Source organism: Ogataea parapolymorpha, chromosome VI, assembly GCF_000187245.1.
Source record: "Ogataea parapolymorpha DL-1 chromosome VI, whole genome shotgun sequence".
Classification (NCBI taxonomy): Eukaryota; Fungi; Ascomycota; class Pichiomycetes; order Pichiales; family Pichiaceae; genus Ogataea; species Ogataea parapolymorpha.
The window spans coordinates 300,797-313,641 of record NC_027861.1 but is presented as its reverse complement, the minus strand read 5'-3'; the positions used below and the strand labels follow the sequence as shown (position 1 = coordinate 313,641).

The 12,845-nt window shown below is 43.8% G+C and overlaps 5 protein-coding genes across 5 annotated transcripts; 2 read left to right on the top strand and 3 right to left on the bottom strand.

Moving 5' to 3' along the window:
* Positions 1 to 28: 28 nt before the first annotated feature.
* On the top strand, positions 29 to 5,176 carry HPODL_01275 (uncharacterized protein; the record flags this gene model as incomplete). Its single annotated transcript, XM_014077781.1, has 1 exon — positions 29 to 5,176. One exon carries the CDS (start codon positions 29 to 31, stop codon positions 5,174 to 5,176), a length of 5,148 nt encoding a protein of 1,715 aa, XP_013933256.1.
* Positions 5,177 to 5,286: 110 nt separating this feature from the next.
* Positions 5,287 to 7,590, top strand: HPODL_01274 (uncharacterized protein; the record flags this gene model as incomplete). Its single annotated transcript, XM_014077780.1, has 1 exon — positions 5,287 to 7,590. One exon carries the CDS (start codon positions 5,287 to 5,289, stop codon positions 7,588 to 7,590), a length of 2,304 nt encoding a protein of 767 aa, XP_013933255.1.
* A 15-nt stretch (positions 7,591 to 7,605) lies between these two features.
* Positions 7,606 to 8,799, bottom strand: HPODL_01273 (Dolichyl pyrophosphate Man9GlcNAc2 alpha-1,3-glucosyltransferase; the record flags this gene model as incomplete). Its single annotated transcript, XM_014077779.1, has 1 exon — positions 7,606 to 8,799. One exon carries the CDS (start codon positions 8,797 to 8,799, stop codon positions 7,606 to 7,608), a length of 1,194 nt encoding a protein of 397 aa, XP_013933254.1.
* Positions 8,800 to 9,290: 491 nt separating this feature from the next.
* On the bottom strand, positions 9,291 to 10,361 carry HPODL_05289 (3'(2'),5'-bisphosphate nucleotidase 2; the record flags this gene model as incomplete). Its single annotated transcript, XM_014077778.1, has 1 exon — positions 9,291 to 10,361. The coding sequence occupies one exon, from the start codon at positions 10,359 to 10,361 to the stop codon at positions 9,291 to 9,293; it is 1,071 nt and encodes a 356-aa protein (XP_013933253.1).
* Positions 10,362 to 10,470: 109 nt separating this feature from the next.
* Positions 10,471 to 12,003, bottom strand: HPODL_01272 (casein kinase i; the record flags this gene model as incomplete). Its single annotated transcript, XM_014077777.1, has 1 exon — positions 10,471 to 12,003. One exon carries the CDS (start codon positions 12,001 to 12,003, stop codon positions 10,471 to 10,473), a length of 1,533 nt encoding a protein of 510 aa, XP_013933252.1.
* Between the last annotated feature and the right edge of the window lie 842 nt (positions 12,004 to 12,845).

The window sequence follows — 12,845 nt, the reverse complement described above, 5'->3', positions numbered from 1 at the left end:
ATAGTGCACAGGTGGTGTGAACTACTGAATGGTTGAGTTTGAAGTGCCAAACTCTCCCGTGCGAGAGGATGAAATGATAAGCTGGGAACTGGTTGAACAGCTTCTGGCCGCTGCTTCTCCCGACCGTCAGATCACAGTACAAGACCGCATTAATGAGATCTCTGGAAGGAAGACGCGCAGACACGGATTTTGCCAGCGGCATGTCTACACCGCGGATCTGGCTGAATACCTTAATCTTGCATCTCGTAAGGACTTAGAGCGCATATCTCGAAATGGTGTCTCCGACGGACGAATATTTTACATGCTCAACAGAAAGTACATCAAATTACGGCATTTCTATGAACGACATCAAGTTGCCAAACATCGCTTCAGGAAAAAGGACTTCAATGTGTATCTGGAAGACTTCAAGCGATACCAGGCTACCCGTGGCCGCGGTGGTAAAGCCTACTACGAAGCGATTGAAGATCGGCTTAGTTCGAAGGCCGATCGTCGCTACTTATTGAGGTTGCAAAGAATGGAACTCGAGCAGGTGAGCACAGACGAAAGCGAGGAGTCTGTAGAAGAGATTGAGCCCGTGGTCAATGAATCGATTAATCTCATATCGGATGACGAAGAAACAGCAACAAGGGGAGACCTGCCTTCAGCAGCGCAAAACACTACCGTTGATGCTAACAACAGCCAAGTCAGTATTGACCTCTCCTCGCCTCCCACTACTCCTGTGAGTGTCCAATCACTTAGTCCGGAACCTCTACCACAGCCAAATGCTACACCAGGGCCCACGAACTCGTCAAACGTTTCGCCAGAATCGCCTCAACAACCGCGTACAGGCACACAACAAATGCTGGAAGAATATTCAATTCTTGAGCCTGACTTCAGTCGTAGGACACGAAGGCATAAGTTTTCACAAGACCATGTGTATGTCACTGATACGGCAGTGTATTTGGGTCTGTCATCGATTTACCAGCTTAACGATCTTTACGACCAGGGAAAATCCTACAAAGATATCATGTCATATCTGGAATCTGTTTATTCTCAAAAACGAAGAGAACGTGAGAAAAAGGAGATTGGATATGGTCCTTTCTACAAGCCGTCGTTTGCCGCATACCTTGCCTCCGAAACTCACAAGTTGGCAGAGCAAAACAGTCTTACTAAAGAGGCAGACATGAGTGATAGCGGTGAGGACGAATACGTGGAAGATGAGCCACCTATTCCATCCTCACCTGTTTTGGCATCAAGAGTTCACAGCCAGAATGATGACCCCTCAGCGATGAAATCTGCTTGTCATGACGAAATCAATGAACCTAGTCAAGAAAGCCAGGAGGACGCTTTTGTGTTTCGCAACCGTTTCCTAAAGAAAAAGAATGCTTTGAAGGGTGTCCTTCCAAAATCTTTTTTGAAGCTCAACAAATCACAAGCGATTACCAGACTACAACGAGAACCACGGGCTCCACGTCCAGGTCTTGCACGCAAGAAAAATCACAAACACGCCAGGAATGATGAATTTGCCGATTTTTTGACCAACGAGGATATCCAAACAGAGATTCGGCCATTCAAGTACGAAGAGATGGAAGAAGGGTACACTCCTTTGCAATCGGCCCCAACAGTTGAGTCTGCGGACGAAATGAACGTGCTTTCCTCTGCATCATCTGACTCCGACGTGACAGAGCTTTTTGAAGTGATGATTAGTAAAGATTACGCAGAAGAAAATCGATCAGCAGGCATTGATTACATGCTTAACAGAGCACCGAACACTAAGGGTGGGTCGAAGAGCAAACCTAGAAGACCACCTATCGGTACCTATAGACAGCGGCGAAGTGAAACTCCCTCGCTAAGGTACGGACGTAAGGTGTTTCAACGAACCTCAGAGCCACTATCCAAAAGGCCAGTGGATCAAATGATATGGATTAGTGATGGTGAAGATAAAATATATACAGACAAGCCATCGAGGGGCATAGAGAATTATACCCCAACAACAATTCACAAACGCAGAAAGAAGGTGCCATTTATGGGAAACCCAGGAGATCCTAAACATTTTTATTACCAGAGGCGTCGAATTGTTGGCACGGCGCAATTGGAAGATATAGCAGACGGGGAAGTGGTGGAGGTCAGGCAACCATTGCAGAACAAAACCAACACCTACACCGATGTCCTGGATAGATTGGGTAAAACAGCTTTGCAAAGGGCGTTCCACATGGGAGATTTGAGCCTCGACAAATATCAGGACCTTGACCCTGGCAAATCCTCATTTATTAATTCCAAACTCTTCCATGCTTGTTTGGACGAAGATGGCGACTACTACAAGCACGAGCCTATCGAGTTCACATTTGGAAATTTGCATTACTCACTTGACAACTCCAACACCGATAAGACTCCTAGACTGACGGAAGCCTTGCTGAAGCAGGTATTTACATCTCTTGCTAAACAACCGTTTTCGGAGGATGATCGCAACAGTATTAGGAAAGCCTACATTCGCATTCTACAATTGATATGGAACATGATTAAATGGAGTCGACACGATTTCATGAAACTAGCGAAAGTGCTCTTATCCTCGTGTTGGACATTTTTGGATCTGACGACTGAGGCAAAAATCAAGATTCTATTTGCACCTTTTCACCTAACAGTGGCTACTCTCACAGGCAGACTCATGAGACAACTCAAGGAAGATCATCAGGGTTTCGATCACGTCATTGTGAAATTACAGAGACAAATCAACAGACTGGCATGCTCAATTTCCAAGACTCATTTCTATTGTGCATTGAAAGATAACTCATCGAAGTTCTTGGAATCGATGTCGATATTTCTTGCCTTGTGTCCAAACCCATGGAATCAGGTGGCTTCTTTGGCCAAAGAACATGAGCTCTCATTTGAAAATGTGGTAAGCTATCTTTATTTTCTTCACTCCCAGAGGCCAGTTCTGGTTGATTGGGAGTTTTTCATCCATGAGGTTGAAGCTCTCAAGGACGCTATTGATATACAGAAGTATCGAACTGTTCTATCCACGGTCATGAAAGTCATCAAGGAGCTAAATTGGAATTTTGAGGAGCTTTTGCTGGTGAAGATCTATAGACTCATCAGCTACCATCGTTTTGAAAATATAGGCAGTATGAAAAGAGTCACTTGCAATGTGCCCTTGTCCTTGACCATATCTGAATCTGATGGATGTCTAGACATGTACATTAGATTCCTTACTCTACATGTCCAGCAATATATGGAACCAGAAAAAAGGATGAGCCTGATCGAAAAAGTCACCCCTGTGAGCGATATCAGCACGTGTACGGTCAAGCTTCTTGGAAATAGGATTTGTCTCCTTATGGTGATGACTCGACTGTTTAAACATGATTTTACAAAACAAGTTGCCAATCTCTTCGGGGTTTTGATTGCATTTGGATCAACATCTGCTTACGAACATACTCTCGATCTCGTCAGCTCCTACACACAGTGTCAGTTTGAAGTCTTCAAAAAAGTTCCTCTATCACTTCTTCGTGGTTGCTTGGTTCAAGTTATCGACTCGATCAATAGCCTGCGGCTAACATCAAATGTATCTTTGGAAAAATTGCGTTATTTGGCGAAACAACTTTGGGATGCAGCTATTGACGATAGAGAAGATGGCCGAGTGGGTCACTATTTGTCGCTGTTTATCCTTTTACTGAAACTTCGAACATCCCACCTCTCAGACGTGATACAAAGAACGATGGATGTCATTCGAAAACTCATCTGGATGAAGCCAGCTGCCTTCCATAATTTATCCCCCAAGATACGAATGGAATTACTTTCTGCACTGAAATCAATTGTGCTAGCGCCGGAGCTGCTCAACGACTCCCTTAAAAAGTCGAGTATTCATCTTTGGGTACATATCAGTTCTGTCACTGGAGTTGTTGTTGACGCTTTGATCCAACTAGAGTGGCAATACTTCGGCACTGCAGCTATGAGGTCGAAATACGAGTTGGCGTTCTTCACCTCAGTGATCACATTTTACAGAGATCAAACTTCTGCTAGCTCATTTTCGGAAATGTTCACGGTATTTCTCCAAAAGCTTGCTGATACGTGCACCAGAGACCTTTTTGATTTCTGTAAACTTTTGGCACAGCAGAACGAACACAGTGGATACTTGGAGTTTAGAACCGGAAAAAATCTGTCGGATATGACAATGGAGGAATTCTCCGGTCAAATAATGAGAGTGAGCATTCGGATTCTTGCTCGTTTGGTGGTTGGTGCTAAAAAAGGTAAGGAGCAAGATGCCGACTATTTAAAGTTATTTGTGAAGTCCTTGAGTGACGTCTATAAGAGATCTATCGTGCAGGGGAAGTTTGAAAAACCTAAGGAGGATTTCGTTACGTTGGTCCGGTATCTCAATACTGTGGCAAGCTCTGTTTTACAGACAGTGCCAGAATTCATTGACTTGAGGCATGAACTGGCAATAGAAGACGTCCAAGCGCCACTTAACGAACGCTTCGAATCAACAGACAGTATGACAGATCTTATGATCCTTCTAGAGAGCGAATATATTAATTCGTTGATCAATTACAGGCTTGAGCTTTTCCAGGATGACGTGGTTGCAGATGTTGATGAATTGCCAATTTTGGAAGTCAATCCACTTCACAAATCGGTGTTCTACTCCCTTTTGACCATTGTCTCCCTACATTTGAACCAAATTCCTTCGGACAAATCCCATTGGATTCATCTTCAAAACTGGTTGCAAATAATCCTCCTTGCCGTGAAGAAACGTAGATCGTTTTCTCAGGCAGATGTCTGGACTCTAGTCAGACTAATCACGCTGTGTTCTGAGATGGGGGCTTATAAGACAATGAACGAGGATTCTTGGAGACAATGCTCTGATTTATTATATCAGCTCCTGAATCATCTATCACTTGCCTTTTTGGGATACGATGATATGACAGATTTCAAGAGATTGTTTACAATATTGGACTCTTTGAACGAGCCAAAAGATCAATCGAGGTATGCTTTTGGAATTCCTGAAAGCTTGCTAATGGAGTTCAATGGTTTGTTCACCGAATACTCCAATCTAATGGTAACAAGACTACAGGGCCGTGCGATGGCTATAGTGGACTGTGATCTTGCAGGGTCAAAAGCTCTTGCTGAGCGCTCATGTGGGATTTATGGCTCTGATCTTCCTGCTACAGTTTCCAATGACTTTGATGGCATAGCATTTATTTAAATAATATTTATCTTTGTTCAAAATACATTCATTTCCAGGGATATGAAAGTATCCCTAATTCGAGGCGCTAAGAAATATAAAAAAAGTATTTGAACTTATCCACTTCCTTGATGACTCTCATTTCAAACAGAAAGGTCAACAGTGCCTCTGCAATAGAGGCTCAGAGAGAGATAACAAATGCGAGAGAGTTAAGTTCTCCCAAGGAAGGCAAAAAGACTCCCCAGTCTGGCGCATATCAAGATGATCCAGAGAAAGATATTAAGCTGAGAAGAAACACGATGCAGTTCCCTGTCCCTCCGCTGGCTACTTCTCCAGAGCCAGCGGTTATAAGGCTCAAGAGTGTTGATCGATTTTACTCAGGAAATATACAACCAAGTGAGCCGCAGGTAATTCACTCCAGTTATCCTGACGAGAGATCCACTTCTTTGGATCCCGAATCAATCGGAATCCGCAGAATGGAACACAGAGAGACTTCAAACCTTATTGATCTGTCCAGCGCGTCTCCAGCCAACTTGTTGTCGCAGTTTGATCCGTACGAACAAATCGTCAGAGAAGGAGACTCAGGGAGGACAGCTAGCGTTCTGGGCACCCTTGATTCGGCAGACCTGAAAGGTGAGCAAGCTTCCAAGCTTTCAATCCCCAAACTAAGAAGCCCAGATAATGGTAGCCCTGGTGACCGGCGAAGTGACTGGTCTGAAGGGCAAAATCTGATTCAAAAGTTTGGTTATATATCGCCAAACGAGATAGAGGCATCGATCAAGAGCCAAAATGAAAAAGAAACTATGACCGATGTGGAAACTGAAACGTTGCGTTCCTACAATAGATACAGGACAATCAAAGAACATGGACATTTCGTCGGCAATGATGGCGAGAATGCCATGAACTCTGCTGCCTCCATCACAGGAATGTCTAGTAAAAAGGGATCTATGTCTCAACCATGGGCTTTCGGAGATGTCGATGCACTTGAAAGAACCAGTGTCAAAAGCTCAAAATCAGAATTCTCCTTTAGTAGAGCAAGCGTGCGGAAATACACTGGAGGATCGACGAGAAAAACCATGGTTCATTCTGAAGACCGCAAGAAATCCGTGGAGTTCAAAGATGCAGAACGCGAGAAAATGACAACACTTGAGCCGGTGTATCAGTACCGTCTGACAATGTCTCCCTGGATTGGGATTTTCTTGGCCTTTCTTTTCATCCTTTTACTGATATATGCAACTTTGGTGTCTATCAAAGCGTGGTCTCCTTCCAAAATCGGACGAGAGCAAGTGGCTCAATATTTTCAGGCATTGAATGAACGTGAGAGGTATCCAGAAGTTACCAGCATTTTCAATGATTTCAATCTTAGCAGTGGCAAGCTATTGGACAGCTTTTCTCTTCCCAATAATACCCCTCAAAATAATAACACTCTGTTTAATAACTCGATGATCAACTCATTCCGAGGTATCAGCAGTAAATATCAAGGGGATTACGAAATAAGGGCCCTGATGGAGGACGACAGATTAAAACAATCCTTTTATGGTCTATCTTACGCCCCAAGAGGGGTGATTGAGCCGATGTGTCAAGTCACAGAAAGAGACGTTTTATTGGATGTTGCGCTATTGTCGAGAGTCACAACCAGGGTAAGAACCTATGGGACGCAATGCCGTCAGGCAGAACTTATCCTCAAAGCTTTTCAGGAACTTGACTTGAATATGACAATTGCCCTTGGAGTTTGGATTGGAGAAGACGACCATTCGAATTGGAAACAGATGAATGAAATGAAGTGGTTGCTAAGCAATTTCCCGAAACGCTATTTCAACTCAATAATCATTGGAAATGAAGTACTTTTCAGGGAAGACAAAACTGTGAGAGAGCTGATCTCGTATGTGGAAGAAGCTAGAACTTATGCAAAGTCCATTGGATACGGAGACATTCCAATTGGGACCTCTGAGCTGGGATCCCAAGTCAAACGTGAAATGGTTGAAACGTGCGACTTCATTGGTGCCAATATTCATCCCTTTTTTGGAGGAGAGGCAGTAAAGGCAGGAGTGCAATGGACAATAGATTTTCTTGAGCAACAGGTGTTGCCATATGTCCATAATATACGGCCAGAAGTTCAGGTTGTTGTTACTGAAGTTGGCTGGCCAACTGGTGGTGGACAATACATGGCTTCAGTTGCCGGAAAAAAAGAAATGCACCAATTCCTTGAATCATGGGCATGTTCGCCCAAGACCCAAGAATTCGCATGGTACTATTTCGAAGCCTTTGATGAGCCATGGAAAAAGATATGGCATGAGGAAGGCAGTAAGTGGGAAACTCAATGGGGATTCTTCACCCACGACCGTAAGCTGAAAGAAGGATTACAGCTACCCGAGTGCGTAGATGCCGTCAAATTTTCCACTGGGTCATGGAAAAATGTTAGCAGAGTCCAGTGATATAACTTGAATCTATTAATTGGCTTTAACCTTGGAGGTTGCTTTCTGGATGATTTTGTAGTTTGTCCAACACCAAAACAACATGAAACAGCCAAAAGATAGGACGACATTAGAGATCACCCAAAGGTGTGGCAGCTGCTTTGGGGGCTCGAAAAAATAATCGAGTATGTGTAGTAACGTGGCCAGAGTATACGAACTGATGATGACAAAGCGCCAAAATAAGTTGTGAGGAAGCACTGGCGTTGCAAGTTCCCTGGCAAGAACGGGAATTTTAGCCATTCTCAAATACATTCTGATCCAACTCAAATTGCCCATGAGCCAGTTGCTCAAAATCCCTAAAACAAAATATTGAAGAGACAACTGGTCTCGCTTGAGAAGCGGCCACATGGAGAACAAAGCAATGTTGGCAATCCAACAAACCATAGATATGACGTCGGGATCAACTTCGTTGAGGAGAAGAGTGATTGGCATCAGAGGCAGAAGAATCGATTTCTCATGCACCTGGAATGAAAAAAGATAAAAAGCCAGTGAGCAGGATGCCAAGCACCAGGTAAATAATTTCTTGCTTGGCTTTATAAAAATGGTGATGGAGGAGGGCGCGATTCCTGCCAACGTCAACAGGAGAGACAGTTTCTTCAACTGATCTTGAGTGAAGATTTTTCTGTACTTAACGATCACGTTTGAAGCGCACCAAAAATTGGCCACCTTATCTTCAAAAATGCCTCTATCGAATGGAAACACGCGGATAAGTATTTGTATGATTTGCCCGAATCCGCCCTTGTACACGAAGGGTAAAAACATCAGCACAAACGTGAAAAGCACGGAGACTCCAATGGAAACCAGTCTCAAAAGGTTCATCTTGGAGAACGGGAAAATGCAGACACTAAGAAGATAGAAAAAGAAAATTGGAGCGTAATAGAGTGCCATTTGTTTGAAACCAAGAGCCAACACAAAGAATACCGAGCATAAAGCATAGTTGTTTTCCAAGAGGTTGACAATTGCAAAGAGAGATAGACCAAGCATCACAGAATTGTATTGAAAATGGCCATGGTCAATAATAATCAGAGACGGCTGGTAGAGGATGGCCGCCGCAATGATAGTTTGGTCAATAGGAGAAGCCTTGTTGTAATACCTCCCCATCCATCTAGTGTACATTAGCACTGCCGGGATATAAATGAATAATTCACTCAAGAGAGCTGTAATTCTCATGTAAGATTTTAAGTCGTCAGTTTCGAGTCCTCTTGAGACATCAAGAGCGAACCACGAAACATCTGTCCAGGAGCCAATTTTTCCTAGAAGCCAAGAATGAAAGGCAGTTAAAGGAGGATAATCCAACCCCCAGTACTGAAGGTCATAAAAATACCACTCCGAAATCGGTAGTTGTGTCGTGATCTCCATCCAATGTCGCTGAGCTTCAAAATCTCCAAACATAGGAGGTGTGTTTTGTCCCGAGTAAGGTCCCAGACCAACTGCACATCGCACAATTATGGCGAAAACGATTATGATATAGCGCGCAACCCATTGGTTTGGAGCTCGTTGGAAGGGGATCAGAAAGTCGTATAGCGGCGAGCTTTTAAATAGAGATACGAACTTGGAACGTGACATTTGATCTTAATATTTTTTTTCATTACCAATTATCTCAGTATACAATAAACCTAGATATTAAATAATCGCTTTGAATTGAGGCACTGCCATCGTGTTTATTTACAGTATTCCTCCAACTTTTCTCCCTTTTCACCAATAATTTGTTTAATGGCCTTAATAATATGGCCGTGAACGTTGGTAGTAGCAGCTATGACACCTTGGCTGTTCAATGTTCTGCCATGGCTAAAATCTAGAGGTGAACCGTAAATATCAGTGACTTTTCCACCACTCTCATGAACCAAAAGAGTGCCTGCCGCATGGTCCCAAATCTTCTCACGGTAAGCTGGGTCTTTAGGAAGTCTCAAGTAGATTTCGGCATCACCTTTGGCCAGCGCACAGTATTTAACTTGTGAGTCAAGGTTCACAGACTTGCTTTGTATATTGAGAGCCTGCTTGATCAACTTTTGAAGACCATGAGAAGAGTGTCCTTTTTCAACACCCTCTAGGACTCTGGCCTGTTCGACAGGAAGTGAATTATTTACTTGAATTCTCATGCTTCTGGTGAAAGGATATACCAGATCGGACTTGAGGTCCTGGAAATAGGACCCAGCGCCTCTGACCGCGGTAAAAAGTCCTCCCACAGGTGAATTCCTGTCGTTTAAATCATGGGGAAGGTTTGGACAGCCAATAACACCAACTTGGACCACACCGTCAACCATCAATGCAAGACACACGGCATATTGGTCTCCTCTTAGAAAACCCTTGGTTCCATCTATTGGATCAAGAGCCCAAATGCGACCGCTGCGTCCACCTTTGGATTGACCCTTGTCAATGATATCACATAATGCGCTGCTGTCCTCAATGACGCCCAGAGAATCATTGTTGCTGGAATCCTGCTCCTGAACATACTGAACTTGAGAAAGAATGTTCTCACCAAGATTTTTCTCCTTGATCAATTGGGAGTCCTCTTCCCCAACAACCTCATCGCCAGGGAAATTCTTTAGGATCGAATTGATGATTATTGCTTGGGCTCCAAAATCCCCGATCGTAACTGGAGAATGGTCCTCTTTGCTAACGCCTTTCAAGTGCTCAGCAGCAACCTTCTGTGTCAGAAGCGTAGCTCTCTGGACTGCCAATTGGGCAATGTACGTTTCTTTCAAGTAAGCTGACATCTTGAACAAGCCCATGAACAATTTTTCAGTACTTACGTACAAAGTTTAGTCACGTGAAACTTTTGATCTCTAGTATAAAACTTTTAAAAACAGTGAAAGTACACCCTTAGGCCCACCTTCTCATCTACAAGCAACACCCAAACAGCTTGGCAAAGAATCCCTTGCTGCTCTTTTTCGATGCCGTTTCCTGTTTTCCCGCTCCGGGTTGAGTCTTGATAGGCTCACTGATAGCCTGAGGCTGTTGTTGTATGTTTTGATACTGATACTGTTGGCCTTGCTGTTGAGCAAGAGGCGAGCCTTGGTTTGCCGGAGAAAACCTGCCACTCTTGTCTGGCAAGTTTGGCAGAGGTCTGTCGCCGGATTGTGTATCGTGCGTTCTGTAAACTTGGCCAGGAAGCGCTGAGGAAGGTAAAGCCTGCGTACCAGCGGCACCAGAGCCGGTCGGCTGCTGTGTATTTCTAGGTCTTCTCTGTTGGCTGTGGCGGTGTCTGTCTCCTGGTGGGTTAGGATGGCCGTACCCATGCAAGTTTGGCTTCTTGTTAATGGTGGCATCCCACCCACGACCGCCATTCAAATCCATCCAATCGTAGTGACCATCAGCAACATCACCAATATCGTCCAAAACCGACAAGAGGAGCCTCCTGTATCCCTCGTAATCAGGTTCCGCATCAAATTGCAAGTTTCTAACATAGTCCAAGTACTGAGCAAATTGGCGTGGGAATCCGTGGCACAGGTCCAGAACTGGTGTTGTTCTCTTCTTCTCACCAATCTTTTCGTACTTCTGTTTATTGGTAGGCGCCTTGAGTCCCTGCCATGGTAGCTGCCCTCTGAGAAAGTAGAAGAACACATGTCCGAGTGCTTCCAAATCGTCTCTTCTAGATTGCTCTCTTCCCAAGTGGGTGTTAACAGACATATATCTAGCTGTTCCGCTCAGCGATTTTTTCTCCCGGTAAGGTATATGCTGCTTGGTTCTTGGGTCTCTGTATTGCTTGGCCATGCCAAAATCCACCAGGTGAACAGAATTTTCGTCCGGAAGACCATGTCTTCCAATTAAAAAGTTATCAGGTTTGATGTCTCTGTAAATAAGATCTCGCTCATGGACGCTTTGAATTAAAGTAATCATTTGGACAGCCACCTGAACAACTGTCTTGACAGAAAACTTGCGGCCGCACCAATCGAAAAGGTCCTCCAAAGATGGACCAAGAAGATCAATGACCAGAATGTTGTGTAGTCCCTCTTGACCAAAGTAGTATGCACTTGGAATACCTTTTACTCCATTCAAATGCTTATAAGTTCTGTACTCATCTCTGAGTTGCGGAGCTTCGGTTTTTCTAGGTTCAAATTTGATCGCAACTGGAATGCCGTTGATTAAGTTCGTTCCCTCAAATATAACACCAAAAGATCCCTCACCAATCTTCTTACCGATTTTATAGTGGAGTCCCACCACTTGGGAGCTCGAGCTGGATGAGTTTTGCTGCATTTGTTGTTGTTGTGCCATTGCCGGAGCCTGTGCCTGCATAGGAGGAGGAGCGCTGGCCGAAGAGTATTGTGCGGTTGTTGACGGATTTTGCTGATATCCGTTTGCGTTGGTCATATTATTGGACGCTGCCAGTGCTGCTGCTGCTGCAGGAGAAGAGTGGTTTGGTCTTGTGGACATTTGCCAAGGTGTAAAACTGATCCGCTGAGGAATGCAAGGAAATAAACGAAAGGTTTATGCAAATTCTTATTTGCTGTAAACCCTTTTATCAGAAATTTAGACACGAGATCCACTAGGCGAATATTGTTCTAAACAACAATTTTTGCTGCAAAATGTTGTCAAGTGGGAGGGGATGATTATTGTCAGATGCCAGTGTGTCTTTAAAAAAACATAAATCGATGGACCTGCTGAGGAAAATGTTTTGATTTTTTGAAATTGAACGAATGAACACCTACGGCAATAAAAACTAATTTACGCAGAAGCAAGGAGCTAAAAAATAAAATCGCAATAGTGACCTTGCCGCTCTTGATTTTGCTTTCAGGACAGCTCCTAGGTACAAAAGCAGGTTTCGAAAATCACTAGTTACAATTTAAGTAAGCTATGCAATCCTAGACTGTCTGTGATTCAATACCCTCTCCTCAGTCCGTAAAAGCCTGTATGCGCCGAAATTTGCACGGCCTTTCCCTCTCCTCTCCCTCTGCCCACAAAAAGAGGCATGAAAATTATAGTCCTATATCTAAAACACCTCTACACTGAGAGACATTGTTGTGGTCTAGATCTACGCGTTGTGGCAAAATTTCGCTCTTTTGATCCAAGTTTGTGGCGGATATTACCCAAAAAGGGTAATAATAATGTCCGAAGTGGTGGCGGTGCTCCTTTTTTTTTCACAGCCGACCGTTATTTCACAGAAAAAAAGTAGTTGTGCTTTTTTGCGACCGAACTCATCAAATTATCATATTTCAATCTATATTTGGTTGAACTTCGTTATCATCGTGGTGTATTTGAATACAAAACTACCATGG